We start from the raw sequence: 19,508 nt of genomic DNA on the forward strand, positions 1-19,508 counted from the left end.
AACTAAACAAATTCCGATACAACCATAAATGCAACATTAGGCATCAAAAAGAATCTAAGTTCATGGCAGCTACCGTTTAAAATGGAACAGCCTCCAAAACCACCTACTGGAAGCAAAGACAAAACCACTCCATGTCTCCGCAGGAACATGAAAGCGAAATTTAGGCAGTTACACACGCTGAAATGATACTCCAAAATGGTAGACAGTTACGTTCATGTTATGTGACTTTCTTGCTTTTTCCATGATCCAGCGGATGTTGGCAATTTGATCTCTGGTTCCTCTGCCTTTTCTAAAACCAGCTTGAACATCAGGAAGTTCACGGTTCACATATTGCTGAAGCCTGGCTTGGAGAATTTTGAGCATTACTTTACTAGCATGTGAGATGAGTGCAATTGTGCGGTAGTTTGAGCATTCTTTGGCATTGCCTTTCTTTGGGATCGGAATGAAAACTGACCTTTTCCAGTCCTGTAGCCACTGCTGAGTTTTTCAATTGTGCTGGCATATTGAGCGCACCACTTTCAGAGCATCATCTTTCAGGATTTGGAAGAGCTCCACTGGAATTCCATCACCTCCACTAGCTTTGTTCGTAGTGATGCTTTCTAAGGCCCACTTGACTGCACATTCCAGGATGTCTGGCTCTAGGTCAGTGATCACACCATCGTGATTATCTGGGTCGTGAAGATCTTTTTGTACATTTCTTCTGTGTATTCTTGCCATCTCTTCTTAATATCTTCTGCTTCTGTTAGATCCATACCATTTCTGTCCTTTATGGAGCCCATCTTTGCATGAAATGTTCCTTTGGTATCTCTGATTTTCTTGAAGAGATCTCTAGTCTTTCCCATTCTGTTGTTTTCCTCTATTTCTTTGCATTGATCACTAAAGAAGGCTTTCTTATCTCTTCTTGCTATTCTTTGGAACTCTGCATTCAGATGTTTATATCTTTCCTTTTCTCCTTTGCTTTTCGCTTCTCTTCTTTTCACAGCTATTTCTAAGGCCTCCCCAGACAGCCATTTTGCTTTTTTGCATTTCTTTTCCATGGGGATGGTCTTGAACCCTGTCTCCTGTACAATGTCACGAACCTCATTCCATAGCTCATCAGGCACTCTATCTATCAGATTTAGGCCCTTAAATCTATTTCTCCTTCCACTGTATAATCATAAGGGATTTGTGAAGAAGCGTGAGCGCCGAAGAATTGATGCTTTTGAACTGTGGTGTTGGAGAAGACTCTTGAGAGTCCCTTGGACTGCAAGGAGATCCAACCAGTCCATTCTGAAGGAGATCAGCCCTGGGATTTCTTTGGAAGGAATGATGCTAAAGCTGAAACTCCAGTACTTTGGCCACCTCATGCGAAGAGTTGACTCCTTGGAAAAGACTCTGATGCTGGAGGGATTGGGGGCAAGAGGAGAAGGGGATGACAGAAGATGAGATGGCTGGATGGCATCACTGACCCGATGGACGTGAGTCTGAGTGAACTCCGGGAGTTGGTGATGGACAGGGAGGCCTGGCGTGCTGCATTCATGGGGTCACAAAGAGTCGGACATGACTGAGTGACTGATCTGATCTGATCTATGTGACTTTCACCTCCTTAAAACAGCAGGAGATTCAGGGTGAGGGTGAAGGTCCCTCCAGAAGGGACACCAGGCAGGGACGGTGGAGGAACAGGGAGGGGACTGAACTTATCTGCGCTACTTAAAGATTTCCCAATGAGAACGTAAGAAAAAAAAAGAAACTGTTGGGGTGGGGTTAACTTATGATTATTACACATATTTTGAGTAAATATGCTCATATAACAGATTCCACACAGTGTGACCTAAACCACACAACAGAGAGAAGGGCCTCTGGGTACAAGTTACAAGTTATGCTAATTTTCTTCCTTGCACACCTCTCAAGTTTTCAAAAGTTCTTTGATACATGTTTCACTCAAATAATTAGGAACAATTTTTTCAAAGGTAGTTGAGTTGGCACTGGCTCTACAGAGCACTGCTGCGATGGAAAACAAGGGGCGCAGTAAGGACAGGAGCCCCAAGTGTCCGTAACGGGTTTTCTCCCCAAAATGCTCAAGACCGACTTAAGCAGGAAGTGGGGTGAGTATCCAGAATCTCCCTCTGAAGACCCCACCTCCGGCGCAGGGGGCTCAGGCCACCGTCCCCAGCTGTCAGGACAAGTGGCTGGCTGCCAGCAACAGAGACGCAGCCAAGGGCGAGCGTCAGACAGGACCACAGACAGGCGATGCCGAGGGCAGCGTGTGGGGTGACTTTCACCCTAACGAGGGCGGTGGACTCCACACAGCAACGGCGAGCTTCAAATGCAGCCTCAATGCCTGACATGCGGCACATCAAGTGTGAGGCCCGGGCCCCAGCCCCAAGGGAGCTCCCAGAGGACCAGAGGCTCGGGGGCCAGGTCCAGGTTCTGTCGCTCGCCGGCAGGCGTCTGAAGCTGGGTGAACCTGTTTCCTGGTCTGTATGATGGGGGTGATGATGCTAAGATCGACCACGACAAGGGGCACAGCCGTCCCGGGGGGCTGCTCTGAGTGCTGGGGAGGTCACGGTGCAGAGCCCTGGGCAGCGTGAGAGCACGGGACGCGGGTCTCCGCGGCACCCACACACGACCCCGGGACCAATTCCCTGCCTTTCCCCTCACAGCGTCCCCACTGTTCTGGCAGCCCTGACGACGGCAGGAACACAGCAAATGGCAAAACAGAGCGCCCAGCCACAGGATAAGGTGCAGAAATGGAACTGAGAGTCGGCCTGGGGCCTTCCTCCTTCATGGCGAGACCAGCACAGGGGCGCCGCCCGGCCCCCAGCACTGTCCCCTCCCGACCCTGTCCACCTGCACGGCGTGTCCCCCAGCCCTGCTAAGCAGACCAGCACTCAGATCACACAGACATGGAACCAAGGGGTTGGAAACAAGGCAACGCATGTTTCAAGTCAAGGGCTCCCAGCCTCCCACACCTGAAGGCAAAGAGCAATCAGAGCGGCTGTGAAGCCGCTGGAGGGGCACCTCGACCAGGCAGCTCCCAGAGGAGCCTCTGTAGCTGTGTTCTCTGTGGGGACCTGGAAGACGCTGACTCTCTCTGGCCAGGTACTGATCAGAATCGATCAAGCAGGCACACGGGGGCCCAAGGGCCTCCCCTTGCCAGTCAGCAGTTGCCCCATAAGACCCTCTGCCATGCTTGCTGCCCTCCCAAAAAGGCTGGTGTGCCACGTGCCACCTAGCACTCCCATGCTCTGGTGGGCTGTCCCCGCGGTCAGGACGGTGACCCACAGAGACCAGAGACGGCCTGCGGCCCACCGCCTCCTGAGGCACCTGGAGCCTGTGGCCCTTAGGAAGGAAGAGTGCGTCTGCAAGGACCGCACAGCCCTGCAGGTCCATTCGGAACAGGGTTTCTCCTGCTTACTCTGAAGTTCAAATGGACAGACTCTCAGACACTCCTAGGTACAAGACTCACCACATCAAACGCAGGCTGGGAGAGGAGGAGGAGGAACAGAGCTCATTGGTGCATCTCTTAAAGGATAACTTTGAGCTCCAGTCTATGGTAAAACAGTGCAGACCATGAGGCCTTAAGACAAGGCTGATAAGAAGAAAATGAAATAGCTAGTATTTGGACATGAACCCTTTCCCTCACTTTTAAAAGAGCAAGACTTACGTTTCTGATGCCTGTCCCTGGAGTAGATCCTAGAGGCCGGGGCATGGGCTGCAGAGCAGGCGGTGAGTGCACCCTTGCGCGCGGCGAGGAGGCTGCACTCGCTGCATGTGTAGCCGTTGCTCCCGGCCGCCTCTGCGGCCACCTCGCCGTTTGCCTGAATGGCGGCTTTATTCCCACCTGGAGTTTGCAAAAAAGAGATGGAACCTGCTTGTTACAATCTGAAGACACCTAACTAAAACCTCCACCTTGAGAAATGTGGGGAAGAAAAGGAGTAAAATAATTACCTTTAAGATCTCCGTCATCGTCAAGACCTAAAAAACACATTTTTTTGCTGTTGAGCTAAAATGATCAAAACAGGACAAAATGCACACAAGCAAAAGTAAAGGTTACAATGGTTCATAAATGAGCACTATGGCCTGGTCAAGACCGACTTCCTACAAGACCTACAATCAATGGAGATTCCTCTAGGTACCTGCAGACGTCTGCTTTCCATTCCAGGAGAAAGTGCATCTCTGGGGAAAATGCCTACACACACTCTGTCTCACACGCTTACACACCCCTCCCTCGTCTTACACACTCACAACCCCTACACACACACCACCCCCATCTCACACACACTGACACACCCCCTCACACACACATTTCACACACACTCACACACCCCCATCTCTCACACACACTCACACCATCTCACACATACCACCCTCCCATCTCACACACACGTGAACACACCCCCTCATCTCACACACACTCACACACCCATCTCACATGCTCACACACCCTCAGTGTTACACTCACACACACCCCATTTCACACAGTCACACACCCCTCATCTCACATGCTCAAAACACCCATCTCACAGTCACATACCCTTGTCTCACATGCTCACACCCCATCTCACAGTCACACACTCCCGTCTCACATGCTCACACCCCCCCATCTCACATGCTCACATGCCCACACCCCCCCCCGTCTCACACACTCACACGCCCCCGTCTCACAGTCACGCCCCCCCGTCTCACACACTCACACGCCCCCGTCTCACAGTCACACCCCCCCGTCTCACACACTCACACGCCCCCGTCTCACATGCTCAAACGCCGTCTCAGTCACACCCCCCGTCTCACATGCTCACACCCCCCCATCTCACATGCCCACACCCAGCTGTCTCACATGCTCACATGCCCGTCTCACAGTCACACCCCCCCGTCTCACATGTTCACACGCCCCCGTCTCAGTCACACCCCCCCGTCTCACATGCTCACACGCCCCCGTCTCAGTCACACCCCCGCCTGTCTCACATGCTCACACACCCCCGTCTCACAGTCACGCCCCCCTGTCTCACATGCTCACACGCCCGTCTCACAGTCACACCCCCCCGTCTCACATGCTCACACGCCCCCGTCTCACAGTCACACCCCCCCGTCTCACATGCTCACACGCCCCTGTCTCACAGTCAGGCCCCCCCATCTCACAGTCACACCCCCCCGTCTCACAGTCACACACCCCTGTGAGTGGAGGAGCAGGCAGGAACCGTAGCACCAGTGCACTCGCCCCTCTGCTGCCCAGGCGCTGCTCCGCTGGTGGGCAAAACAAAACCAACGTGAGCGCCAGGCCTCCCCAGACCAGCACACGCTATTTCTAGAGCCGATCTGATCTCCACATCTCCTCAAAGGGGCAGCCTGAACGTCAAGGAGACACTGCAGCTCTCGGCCCCCCAAAGCCGCGGGCCCTGCGGCCGTCGCGTCCTCTGCAGCGAGGACGGAGCGCGCCGCTACCACTCAGGGGATCAGGTCACAGCCACATCGTCTCTGGAGTCGGTCTGTCTTCACCAGGTGCTTTCCGAGGAGTCAGAAACCGCGGCCCAGAACCTGAAGCCACGCTGCGGAGTTTACCAGTGACTGTGCGCCAACACCGCACAGAAGCCCCACATCAGATGGTCATGAGCCTGGCCCGAGCCCTCCACGCCACCTTCCGCAGCAGGACACGCGCTTGGCCAAGGGAGGTGGTTTCCTGGCGTTTCCAATCTGATTCAGAGGAAGGCCTCAAACGTTCCCTGGGCTGCCCCCACCAGGAAGGGGCAAAGCGACAAACTGGCCACAACACCCCTTCTTCTCAGGACAACCGGAGACACCACCAGAGACAACTCACCCCAGAAGTGGTCCACTTTGGTCTGCTCACGGATCAGAGACTCATCCAGCACGGGAGGCCGCAGACAGGCCGCGGCCTGCACGGTGCCCGAGCCGCTATGGCTGACAGCCGAGGACAGGACCTTCCTTGAGCTGTGGTGGATACTAAATGCCGACCTGTGTGAGCTGCTGCGCTGTTTGGTTAGTCTAAGAAAGAAACAGTGAGGAACAAGTCTACAAACTCTGTCTGGCAAATACAAATGATTGCGTTTTACCAACACAAAATCTTTGCCTGACAATGAAGTGTTGTTAAAGTAACATTCTCTTACATCCTTCCTGCTATATAGTAAGACACCTATTAATCTAAAAAAGGAACTAAGCTGGGCTCCAATAACTCCTTTGAAAATTCTATGCACAGGTAGTTTTCAGATTACTTGGGAGCCCATGACCCCTGATAGCTCAGTTGGTAAAGAATCTTCCTGCAATGCAGGAGACCCCAGTTTGATTTTTGGGTCTGGAAGATCCCCTGGAGGAGGGAAAGGCTACCCACTCCAGTATTCTCGGGCTTCCCTTGTGGTTTTGCTGGTAAAGAATCCGTCTGTAATGTGGGAGACCTGGGTTCGATCCCAGGGTTGGGAAGATCCCCTGGAGAAGGGAAGGCTACCCACTGCAGTGTTCTGGCCTGGAGCATTCCATGAACTCTATAGTCCATGGGCTCTCAAAGAGTCGGACACCACTGGGCGACTTTTACTTCATGACCCAAAAGGGGTTCAAACTTGAAAAACAAGTCCCGGCACCACAGGGACATCCTGCAGTTTCTCAGTCACAGTAAAGATGGAGTCGCATCCAGCGCACCGAGGAGAGGCTGTCACCACATCCTTTCTGCACTGGACTCACTGCGACGATGGACAGGAAGCCCATGAAGACAAGCTCCCTCCCCTGCACTCCAGGGACGGAGCAGAGACAGGAAGGCCCCCCGAGTACACACCCCAGGAAACCTGGTCCTGGAGTCCCGGGGACAGAGCAGAAGATTGTCAGAACCAGGGTGCCCACAGGCACACCAGTGTGAGCCCCGCGTGGCCGCAGGGGGCAGGGTGTGCGAGTGTGTCCTGTGGACGGGGAGGTAGTGCCGCAGACGCCCACGCCTGCCCAGCCCTGCCGTCAGCCCAGAGGCCGGTCCTCTCAGTCAGCAGCCCCACCCATCGCTCTAACACGAGCAACGCCACAGCAGAGCTGCTGCTTTCGTTCATCTCTAAACGGCACAGGGATCACACACTCCTTGCGCACAAATAAGCGACAGGCGTGTGGAGCCTTCCGAAATCAAGTCAACAAGGTAAACATCCAAACTCAGGCGTGTGCCTGTCGGTCCACACAGTTTACAGACAGACTGAAAGCGCCGACGACACAGACGCCGCAGGGCCGCGTGACAGGCGGCAGGCCCCCTCCCCACTGGGAGCCCGCACGCGGACGAGGGGGAACACTGCCCGCAAGCAGGGGTGTCCTCGCCATCTAGACCAACGCCAGACAACCCGCACAGCCTTGTCCCCGGCCCAGCTGCAGCCACGTGAGCGCCTGTGTGCACACGCAGCGGTAAACCGCCAGCAGCGAGGGTCTGCAGGCCAGAGCACGGAGCACCGGCCCCCGTCTCGCTCACCTGGCCGCGCTGTCCCCAGCGGGGCCGTCCCCGGCCGCGCGGGCTGTGGTGACCAGGCGCAGGCTGCGGCGGGACATTCTCGGAGAATCAAATACAGGATCCAACTTGTGTTCAGTCTCGAAATCCAGAGCATCAGAAGAATAACTTGAACTAGAAGGAAAAGACCTCGTCAGAGATAAACACCGATTACAGCCCCACTTTGAAAACAAACTAGCAGAACGTGCAAGCTGGTGTGAATTCTTAAACACAGCCATTAGGATGTGAAGCCTTTCCTACAAAGCAAAAGCAAGCTGGGACCAACTAGGCCCACAGCTGACACGCCCTGCATGGGCTCTGACCGCAGCCCCTGCCTGGGGTTCAGGTCTAGGGCCGGCTCTGCGAAGTGCGAGAGACGCGCTGGTCACCGGCACCCCGCCATGGGCCATGAAGTCAACCCTGTCAGAAGACTACAACCTTTACTGTTAACAGCAGACCCTGCCTGATAATGCAGATAATGAGACAGGGAGCCCAGGAAGCTGCTGAATAATCAAACAGGAGGAAAGGAAAAGCCAGCGAGGAGCCACCAGCGCCACTTTGCTTCTAACTCACCATTAGGTCCAAGAGACGAACGGTACAAAGAAAACCCACTTCCATGGAATTACCTTAAACCAAAGCACAGGTCCTTCTGCGCTGTCAGCAAGCTTCCCAGATCGGAAACAGGAGTGGAGAACCTGCTCAGGGCCCCGTGGGGGCGGGGGCCCTACAGACAGTCCAGCTGCTGGGCAGGACAGTCAGGACTCCACACCTCCAGGAGGTGAGCTCACACCCCAGCAGGAAGGAGGAAGGTGAGGAAGAGGCCACAGCAAAGCCAGGGAAAAGTCAATCGCAGCCCAAGGCACAGGGTGGGGCTGCATGAACTTGGGCCCGGCTGCAAACAAAGGCCTCCTGGAAGCTAGAGGGGGACCTGCTCGCTGGAGGTCCTGGGCAGGCCCAGTGGCTAATCTGCAAGAGGTGGAGACTCTGGGGACACCTGGGGGCATGTCCAGAAGGCAGCAGAACAGGCCTAGTCAAGACAGCAGACCCCAGGGCCAAGGGTGTGGACATCTGGGAGCATCTGAGTAAAGTAAATGGACTTTATATTTCTGCAATTTACTTTGTATTATAAAAATATTTCCAGAAGCGCCCCTGGTGGCTCAGTGGTAAAGAATTTGCCTGCCAATGCAGGAAACATGGTTGGATCCCTGATCCGAAAAATAATTTTAATACAAAATATAGTTATTACTTTTCTTCCAAAATTACTTTACATAATTTTCTTAAATGAAAACTGTAATTATTTCAAATCAGAATTCACCATGTAGATGTGGGCCAACACCCCCCATCAACTTCCTCTTCCGAGATGTGGGCCTTGACCCCCGGGGCACTGGGGTTTCCATCTGGGCTGGCTGAGGGCCAGATGGTGCCTGCCGCCCATTGAGCTCTTGAGCCTGAGTCTCACACACCCTCCCATGAACTGGTCCTCTCGCAGGTGCTCCTCCTGTGCCCTCCCAGGCTGCGAAGTCACCCTTGCCCCTCCCTCGTCCCCTTCCTCCCATCAACCACAAGGCCTCCAGTGCTCCCTCCCAAACCTCACACCCTGCCCAGCACTGCCCGAGACCTGCCCCCATGAAGTCTCAGCTGAATGTCTGCCAGGCTCTGCAGAGCACCGTCCCCATTCTCAAGACCCGCACAAACCTGGTCCCACCCCTCCAGGTGGAACCCCTTTGCTGATACCCGCCCCCCCAAGAGCCCCACCTCCCAACACACCTCAGCTCACCTGCCTTTCCCACTCCAGTCCTCACCCAGCCCACGGCCCCGCTACAGTGCCCTGACTGAAACAGTGCTGCTCTCCTGAGGGGGAGCTCCAGGGAAAGGAATGCTTAAAAACGGACCATGAACACAGATAAACGACTATAAAAACAAAATTAAATAAGTTATAAAAATTAAAAATAAATTACCAAGAATTATTTTTATGCTCCACAAATACAGAATAAGGAAGAGCTTTACTTGAGTTCGCCCACTCATTTTGTTCTAAAATACTATGGACTTTCCATAAAAACAGTACGTTACTATGGAAAAGCATGACACGATCTAAACTTGTGACTAAAAACTCAAATCATTAACTATCAGGTTTGACTAATGCTGCTAAGAAGTATGCTTCTTAAAATATCTTCCAATTTTAAGTTTCCATCCCATTGTTAATTTTTAGGAAACAAGCCATGATGAAGCTGACAGCAGCATCCCCCTCGTGTGCTCTGAGCATCTTGCCGGGGTACAAAGGGTTTCTGCCTGCTAATCAAAGCCTCACCAACCTAGGAACATCTTCCCTTTGCCACTGGCCCATAACTTTACCATACTTAAGTTTCATCTCAACCGTCCTTTCTACCTGGTAAACCAGAAAGGCAAAGAGCCAATCGAGACCTCTTAAGACTCAGACTTCCAGTCGCAGCACGAAATCACAATACAAATAAAAGCAGGAGACCCAGCACTGCATCTGCCAGAAGCCGTGCTCCAGAAACCGAGGCTTCACCAAGACTCTGCTCAGGGTGCCTCCTCTCAAAGGCAAATCACTTTCCAGGTTACTTCTGTTAACTTTAAACTGCTCAGCCATCAACATAAATCACAAACCCCAACATAACCACACAGATGTGCTCTTGAGACCACAGCCACCTGGGTGGAGGCTAAAACAGTCATTCGCAGTGACAAATCACTGAGTCACCAGAAACGTTTGGTTTTCAAAAAGAACCCTCCTAGTTTCCATGTCAGTTTAGCAGTTTTGTAAAACCAGAGCATAACATAAAGTTCATAGACATTTTCACTTTCAACACAAAGCAGCTGGGTCCAAGTACTATAAAAGCCACAACAACCCCACGGCATTCAAGACCACGCACACGTGCAGCTCACCTGAGTGCATACGTGTAGCCAGTGTTCTCAGGCACACACTGGGGAGGAGTGTACGTGTGGAGCCGAGAAAAGTCCATGTTCACGGTCTCAACGCATACTGCAGAGAGTGGGAAAAGCAACGAGGCTGTTAGAGGCTGGGCACACGGGAGCCCCGGGCCAACGGACTGAAGCGCTGCGGCCAGCACTGGATCCAACAGGCCCGTGAGAAGTGACAGCAGGGTTGGTTGTTTCCTTTTAAGCAAAGGAGACAAGTTTTCTCAGAGCTCCAAGTCCACAGTGTAGTTAGTTGTCAGACTGAGTTCCCTAAAATGATAAATCTACAAAAGCAAAGGGGGAAATCCTAGACCGACCGACTGAAAATGAAGAGAATACAGAGAGTAGCTCAGAACCCTCTTCAGAGCATATTTTTTAAATTCGTGAAGGTGTCAAAACGCTCTCACGCCTTGGGAATAAATTTCCGTCGTTATTACGTAAAGCAGCACTGACTGTCGCTCCTTGGTCAAGATCGCCCCGTGCACTCCTCCAAAGTGAGGTTTAATTATACATACAAGCGCCTCAGAATCAGAAGGCTGCAGGCTGAGTAAGAGAGAAGCTACAAGCTCTGGTTACGCTTTTATTTTTCCCCAAAAAAAACAAAGATTATTTTTAAATTAAGAAGTTTTGAACATATTGTTTTCAAGGGTGTCATTTAGATTTCTTTGAAATGACTCAAAGTTTCCTCTGGCTAAAAATACACACTTCAGAAAAAAAAAAACACTACCACACCCTCACAGGAGTAACATGAATCTTAATCTGCTGCTCAAAAACCAAGGAAAATAAACCTGGACAGAAAACAATCACGCATAAATGACTGATTTCTATAAACTAAGCCAAAAGTATTTAAATTCACCCCATATTCTTTTAAACAATCCCGGAAGACGTTTAAAAACTACGTTCCCATAGAAACAAACACCACTGTTTACATGTTAAGACTGTCACCGTGCCTACTAATTTCGACACTGCCCTGTGCTCCTACTGGGGACCTGGCTCATCCGCCCAGGCAGCACACGCGCCAGACAAGGACAATTCACTCTATTAATAGACACCTGGAGCTCCCGCTGCAAGAGCGGTAAGTGCCGCTGAGCCCACGTGTTCAGTACCTGCCCGTGCCTCCCTGCGCGCCACCGGCAGCGGAGCTCAGGTCGGGCGCGGTTCCGCAGGCGGGGCCACACCCAGCGGAGGGTAACAATGGCTCTGCCGGAGATCCGGGAGCGGCAGCTTACCCGGCAACCAGAGGAGCACCAGCAGGGCGGCTGCTCCCAGCCCCGGCTTCCCTCCCCAAGAGGCCTTTCACTTCGCTGTCTCCCACTCCCTCAGTACCACCCCATGTCAAAGCTGTTGTCACTGCTGCTTTTGTTTTAATGACAGTTTTGTTCCCTCATTCCCAGTCCTGTGCCTTTATAAGCACTATTTTCTTTATTTACGGCTGTGCTGCCTCTGCTGCCGCAAGGCTCCCTCCAGCTGCGGGGGCAGGGGCTGCGCTCGCTGCAGCTGGCACAGGCTTCTCGCGCAGCGGCTTCTCCCGCTGTGCCTGGAGCAGGGCCTCGGGCGCCCAGGCCCAGCGGCTGAGGCGCATGGACATGGCTGCGCCTCGGTGCCTGGATACGGGGTTGAACCTGTGTTTCCTGCATTGGCAGGTGGAGTCTCCACCACAGAGCCACCAAGGAAGCCCCGCTGCAGCTGATTTTGACCAACGTCTCTACAACTGGTATTCAACGCATCCTAGAGGACTGAGTATTTGGATCGGTTCACACAAAGTCATTTGCAAAGTTATAAACGGCTGAGTGGCAGGTGGCCGAAAGCCAAGCAGCACTGAAGTATCATGACGATGATGTGCAGACATCAGAGCGCCCGGCTGAGACCACGGCTGGACTCCCGACGGGTCTGGGCTCTGACCTGAGCTTTGCCACGAGCTGACTGGCCGCCTGCAACAGCTCCTCATACTCAGGAAGCTTCGAGAGCGGAGGCAGCGCTCCAGGCAAGGCCACTGAAGGGCTGCAAGGAGGGCCAGCCCGTGACTCAGCACAGAAGAGCCTGGGGAGGAGGGCACTCGGAGAACTGATAGCCTTTTTACTTTATTCTATTTGCAATTTATCTATAATACTTTCTAATTTCATTTAATTGAAGTATACTTGATTTACAAGATTTCAGGTATATAGCAAAGTAATTCAGTTATACATACGTACCAACATATACTTACAAACACATACACACAAAGTATTTTTCATCCTTTTCCATGATACGTTATTACACGATATTGAATACAGTCCCCTTTGCTATACAATAGGTCCCTGTTGTCTGCCTAGTACAGCCTTTTTATTTTAAAAAAGTTACATTAATACATTCTCACGTTTTCACCTATCTAAAAGAGAGCTTACTTTCTAATGATAACAGTGTTTCCAAAGCTGCCAGAGGCAAGGACCAGCTGCAAGCTCACCACTCAGCCCGGTTCTTCCGATCGCTGAGACAGAGGAAGCTGAGTGATGCCAGCCTTGTCAGCCTTAACAGAGGCCTTCTGCCACAGCTCAGAAAGAAATGTGACTTCTTGTCTCTGAAATAAAACTCTATCCAAGAACCAAGTGCAGCTACTGGCCATCAGACGAGTTTCCTACCACGAGCAGGATAGGGTTACAGCAGAGTGACCGAGCGACCGTCCTACGGGCGACAGCACAGACACAGGCTGGGTGCCGGCCGGGGAAGGCTTCTGGCCAAGCGTTGCATGAGGGGAGCTTCAGACGCAATGGAACGCCCGAGGGCAACACCGTGAGAGCACTGGTGTGGACACCCACAGCTCTAGGGAGACCAGCCATGGCCTGGAGGAGAGGCAGGCGGGGGACGGAGGAGGGAGGTCTTGGCCGGAGCCGGTCGGACCTCACGGCCACAAGGGTGGAAGGAACGGGAACCTGTGGTCAGGGCTCTTACTTTTCCCTACTCATTCCGACTTCACTCCTGTAAACACACAGACTTTGTGTTTAGTACACGCCCGCAACATCATCTGCAGAACCCAGCCCTGTCTAATCAGACCTGCGGCCCAGGGAAATGCCGCCCTGGCTTGACTGCCTCCAGCGCCCAGAAAACCACCTCTCCACGCAGATCCTTCCAAAGCGACAGGTGGGTACAGAGGCCGCACCAAGCTTGACTCAGAAACGCGCCGCAAGGGGTGAGGCGTGCTCCCCTGCGCTCAGTGTGGATGCGTCACGGGGCACAGAGGCTGCTGCTCCTCTGCACACCCAGCTTCTCCTCTGTCATCCCTGCTGCCTCATTCTGCCTCCCTGGACACATCATGATGTGGATTCACAACACGCTAAAATTAATCTCTAGTTCTTTTCATCAAACACGAACATTAGATAAAATTATAGAATAAAGTAAAGCAAAAGAGAATTAAATGATACATGTAAAGCGATGCCTGACACATGGCAAATACTCAACAAGTAAGCTTTAATTATTTTGTGGAATACAGTTACAAAGTCTGTTTTAATTGTTTTTTAAAGAAGGATTTTTTTGTCTTCTAAGTTAACAATCCCCAAGATGGAAGAGTCACTCACCCCGGCCTCAGTGAAAGAGAAAGCCCGATGGCAGCTCAGATGGCCACACCGGAGCCAGCAGGCAGGAAGGCCAGCCCAGCCTCAGCTCAGCAGGACCCCCAGCAGCGGTCTCCCCGCTGCAAGGCTTGGCGTGTCCCCAGAGCCGCTCAAGGCTCCTCTTACACCATCGCTACTTCAAGCCTGAGTGTAACCTTAGAGTCTTCCCACTTGCAGCCAGGCCTGAAGGTGGCCTCAGCCTGTGACTTGAGGGAGATCAGATTTGCATTTATAATCTGAGCAGTATAGAAAGAGCAAGTGAAATAATGAATTGAAAATGTTTTCACCAGCATCAGAAAATCCTGAAAAGAATTCCAAGTCAACATTTTGCAAACGTGTGTGTTTATGAGGAGCAGGCCACACTGTCCCCACTTCTCTAGTCTCTCAGGCCACACCCTTCTCCCAAAGCTGTCACCACCGGGCTGACCTCTGAACGGCCACGTGTCCTCTGAGCCCCTGACGTGGACACGGGGGGCGCACAGCTGAGCCGGCTCATGCCAGGGCACCTGCAGGCCCAGCAGGCTAGCGTGGGGGGAGGGAGGGGGTGCTCCATTGAGCTGCCGTCTGAGCGGAGGAGGCGGGGGAGGGGGGTGCAGCGCTCACCTCAGCAGACGCAGCCGGGAATGGAGAAGGGAGCTCCGGTGTCGCCCTCTGCTCCTGTCCCAACAGCCACACGCAGGCCAGCCCGCACGGGCTAAAAGAGGTCCTCTGTCTAGACTGCAGACGCTGGTCTCAAACCTAGGAAATCAAACAAGCGTCTTTACCCACATGTAGATCCTAGCGGGGCTTTAAAGTATGAGTTAAGATGCCTTATCGGTGACACCTGGCTTCTCCTGTAATGCTCTCCCCTTGCCCAGGGCACACTATAATATTTACACCATATGGGAGACATGAAATATAAAGTTCAGTTTTTGTTCTTGAATGCTTTGGTCAAAAGTGAATTTTAGTTCTACCACGACATATAATTTGACTCTCTACTATTTAGAATATTTGTACTCATCTAGTAACAATTTAGAAAACATGCCTGAAAAATATTAAAAATTACAAGTCACACGGTTGAAAACAGAGACTGAAGCAAATGGCAATACCAAAGAAAGAAAATAAAACTGTTAATAGCCCTGAAATAAATTAGCACAAAATATTTTCTTAAGAAATGCTATCAGTTCTAAAATAAAACTAGAAAAAAAATCAAACTTTAAAACTGGTCTGAGCATTTCTTCTCATTATTATAAACCACAAGCACCGTCATCTAGTAGATACTTTTTACTAAACCATGCATAAGACCATCAGAATTTGCTCCAAAGGCACTGTGTTTATCAACGTTTCTAAGAACTGATGGGGTTGCTGACCAAGTGGGCTGAGCCCAGAAGTGAGCCTGACGGACACAGGCTGACATGGCTTCCCTGCACAAATCCTCGGGAACAACACGGCTGCCCTGTCAGCCCCCACCGGAGTCCCCTGTGAGCACCGCACCTCGCCCTCAGGAAGCGCGGCCGTCCAAGGGGACGCCGGACGCACTGGACTGCACCCTCCCCTCTTTGGGCGCAGGCCGTGTCCGAGGCCCTGAGCTGAGCTGCCCTGAGCTGAGCTGCCGGCGGAGGCTGCACTGCCCGCCCAGGCCCTCACACCCGCACACGAGGCCCAGCCTCACTCCCACCAACCCTGCACCACCCGGGGCTTGGCTGTCAAAGTGCACCTGGGCAACCCGGTACTTCTTTATCACATGCCTTGTAGTGAAGAATTTTAAAACTAAAATTCAGAGGTGCCCTTTAAAAATTAGTACTATAGTGATTTTTAAAAAATCAGTACTGTATCTTATTGGTGATTTTGGCCTCACCCCAGGGCATGTGGGATCTTGGTTCCCTGAACTCGCGCCCCCTGCAGTGGGCTTAACCACTGACTGCCTGGGAAGCCCTGAGCACTCTGCTGCTAAGTTGCTTCAGTCGTGTCCGACTCTGTGCGACCCCATAGACGGCAGCCCACCAGGCTCCCCCGTCCCTGGGATTCTCCAAGCAAGAACACTGGAGTGGGTTGCCATTTCCTTCTCCAATGCATGAAAGTAAAAAGTGAAAGGGAAGTCGCTCAGTCGTGTCCGACTCTTCGCAACCCCACGGACTGCAGCCCACCAGGCTCCTCCGTCCATGGGATTCTCCAGGCAAGAGTACTGGAGTGGGGTGCCATTGCCTTCTTCCCAAGAGTACTCTACTTGAACATAATCACTTTGCTCAGGTTTAATCCTGTTAAAACTCCTAACACAGAGACTAAAAATATTAGTTATATTTCCCTACAGATTAGAAATAAACATAAACTGGCTTAGACGTTATTGTTTTCCAAATATCATGTTCAATGTAATTACTTCCACAACATAATAAACAGGAATTGGCATTACCTACCTGTTTTCATTTTAAGGAGGCAAAACATTGCTAGTTTATGGAAAACCATGGTTTATACTAGAATACTTAAAAAATGATCTCGTTATTTAAAACAGCGAATCAGAAACAAATGAGTATAACCTAAAAATATGTGAAAGACCTTCACAGAACATTATATGTTTTATATATATACTTGAATATATTTTTAAAACTTCAAGAAAAATACTGCACTAAATTTAATTGTAAATTACAGAGAATGAGACTACCCTGCCTGGGACTGTTCAACTTTTTTTTTAAAAGAGTAGGTAGATAATATACGTATAACTGAATCACTTTGCTGTACACCTGAAACACAACACTGTTAATCAACTATATTCCAGTACAAAATAAAAAGGTTTTAAAAAATAAATGAGGAGTAGGTTTTGGTTTTATAATTTAAACAATTAACCCAGTAACTATTATTTTCAAAAAGAAAAAGAAGGCTGGTCTTCATCTGTGAAGCGGTGTGAGGCGGCCAGACCTGGGGTTCTCGCTCGGCGGTGGGAGCCTGGCCCCCGCGCTGTGGCAGGCCTCGGCCCGTCACCACCCCACCTGCCCGGCGCCACCTGGCTGGAGGGTGGGAGCACCCAACAGGAGTCGAGTATTACCAGCAGCAACTCTGTACTGACAGCTTCCAGCCAAGATCTGAGGTTTATTTTTTCAGAAATGATGAAATAGGAAAAGAGGCAGGCTAGATAGCTTTGTTTACATAATAGAGGAGTTTTCGAGGAAATGACTCCTTCTATGTGAAGATGCATTATCACCTGCTTCCATCTCCCAGTGATATGTGCGCTCGATGGTTTTAATAAAGCCTATGCTTCCTCTCACAGGGAGATCTGCCTCAGTGTTTCAGCAAAGGCAGCTTACTTTCTGCCCATTACTGTAAAGGGTTTTTCTTCTTAGAAGACAGAAAACATGACCCCACACTTCTCAGACCCAGACTGCACTGACTTTCCTTCCAGTGGTGCGGTCAGAAGAGATGTGCTCGGCACCTCCCCCGGAAAGAGTTCGGTGACAGCGAGTGACGGAGGGCCTTCCGGGACAACGCCGGGTGGTGGTCCGGGACCCCCACACCGCACGGGGCTCCTCGGGACACCAGAGGCCACTCTGGCAGGCGAAAGCCCTCTGTCTCATCCTGCAGGCGGCTTGTCTCTTTCTCCCCGTTGCACAGGAGTTAGGTGGCATGCCTGGGCTGGCCCCGTCTGTTGCTGAACAGACGTGTGTGATCGGCCCAGGCTCAGCCCTCCCCTGTGCTCAGCCCTCCCCTGGAAGGCCTTCCTAACCCAGAGCCCGGGACAGGCTGTCATGGGTTCTGCTGCCCACGCAGATCTGACCTCCGCACTTCCCGCCATTTTTAACTCATCTAGTCCATCTGTTGCTTCTTTGTATACCTGAGGGAGGCATCTGATTCTACTTCTGCACGTCACCCACTGAATTCAAGGGGAGCAACCACCGCCCCCCTGGAACAGCGGTACCCTCCCTTGGGCCAGTCCTCCGCCCCCCGACCATCTCTCGCTGGCTTCCTGGGAGCGAGCACCCCTAATTTCCCCCTATCCAGTCTTGCCTTCTCAAGTCAGAAAACTGCCAGAATGGTCCAAAAAGAGATTCAACCATCTCCCTCCCTTCAGATCCCATGGCTTCCCTACAAATGAGACCCCTGTCCAAGGCTCCATCTCCTACTACCCACATCACAGCTTCACTGAGAGCCTGGTCCCAGGTAGCCCTCTCCCTCTGCTCCATTTACGTACAGCTCCAGTGCCCTTCTCTTGTCTGGGATGCCCTCCTGATCCTGATTCCCACTCCCTTGGTCTCCTGCCACCCCAACTGCTCCCAGCTAACTTCTATGCACCCTCAGGCTATAGCGGAAAGACCACCTCCAGGAAGCATCCAAATTATGTGCCAATTTTAGAGCTCCCTGGTGTTTAACCACATAAGAGAAATATGCTGTTGATTAATGAGTCTTTTTCTTCAACTAGACCGTGACCTCTCTGAGGGTAGGAGCTAACCCTGACTCGTAGAACCAAGGAATGTCACACAGGTGCCTAGAGACACGGGAGAACCAAGGAATATCACACAGGTGCCTAGAGACACGGGAGAACCAAGGAATGTCACACAGGTGCCCAGAGACACGGGACAAGTCATTGCTACCACACTGCTTTGCCTTTAACCTGAAAATACTCCTGGTTCCCCTCATCCCTCTCTCGGCAGCCCCCCCCACCCCGTGTTGGATGAACTCCTAAAGAGCAGTGCGGCTCCACACATCTGGTCCCCACACTCCTTCTCCTCATTAACCTGAAGCACTTCGTGTGTTTCCTCATTTAATCAGAACTGTGGCGTCTGCTGCTTCATTTCCAACTATAACTGGGAACAGCCAGAAACAATAATCACAGGATTTTACTGCTACTATAAATGTAAACACTCGATCCACACCATTTCGAGATCACCCTTTTTAATGCTCTGTCCTCCTGCATGTGAAGTACTGGGCTAAAAGTGAGTGTTCACCAGTACTAAAAGGGTTTGTAGCATAAACAGCAAGTAAAGAAACCTTTAAATAGATGTTTTTCATATTTTAGATAAGGCTCCCATCTTCCAATAATATTAAAGATCAAACAAAGAAAATAGAATGCCTAAGAGCAAAGCAACTGGGCAAAGCACTCTTTTGTTTTGAAGCCATGTGTGCCCTGGGGAACCCCTCACGCCACCCGGGGAACCACTGATCTGCACTTAATTACTCTCACACGACTCAAGTCTTGCCCCTGCAGCTTTACTCTGCCCAAATATCTAAAACCATCTGTCACATGGTTCTTACTCCCTAAACTAAAATTCAGTCAATAACGGTTCATGGAGTGCCCCTCTGCCACTAAATGAAAAGCAAAGCACTCAACTAACAAGCAGGATTACAGATACAATTCAAACTGCAAAACTGACTGATGAATCACACAGGCCACTGAACAGAGCAGTAAATTACAGCACTGATTATAATGAACAGCAGGTTATAAACAGGAACACTGTGGTCTATACTTTGTCCATCCTAAATTTATTTTGGCCCAAAGGAAGTAAAGTTTCAAATGGAGCCAGTCTAGTCTCTTCTATCTGGACATCAAGTGGGCTAAGCTGTCCAAAATAGCA

General features: G+C 51.3%; 1 protein-coding gene across 11 annotated transcripts in view; it reads right to left on the reverse strand.

The window, feature by feature from the left end:
* The window catches only part of SUN1 (Sad1 and UNC84 domain containing 1), a 44,808-nt gene that overhangs the window by 20,591 nt on the left and 4,709 nt on the right, over positions 1–19,508 (reverse strand). For 10 of the 11 annotated variants that reach the window (XM_055562365.1, XM_055562364.1, XM_055562361.1 and 7 more), the window contains exons 1-6: positions 14,572–14,708; positions 10,349–10,445; positions 7,430–7,579; positions 5,798–5,982; positions 3,931–3,957; positions 3,647–3,823 (exon numbers count right to left, since the gene is read on the reverse strand). In XM_055562365.1, coding sequence (XP_055418340.1) covers positions 3,647–3,823; positions 3,931–3,957; positions 5,798–5,982; positions 7,430–7,579; positions 10,349–10,425 — 616 coding nt within the window. In that variant the 5' untranslated portion in view covers positions 10,426–10,445; positions 14,572–14,708. Of the gene's footprint in view, positions 1–3,646; positions 3,824–3,930; positions 3,958–5,797; positions 5,983–7,429; positions 7,580–10,348; positions 10,446–14,571; positions 14,709–19,508 lie in introns of those variants that run through there. The other variant, XM_055562366.1, reaches the window with a different exon arrangement.

This window comes from Bubalus kerabau, chromosome 23 (genome assembly GCF_029407905.1).
Source record: "Bubalus kerabau isolate K-KA32 ecotype Philippines breed swamp buffalo chromosome 23, PCC_UOA_SB_1v2, whole genome shotgun sequence".
NCBI lineage: Eukaryota > Metazoa > Chordata > Mammalia > Artiodactyla > Bovidae > Bubalus > Bubalus kerabau.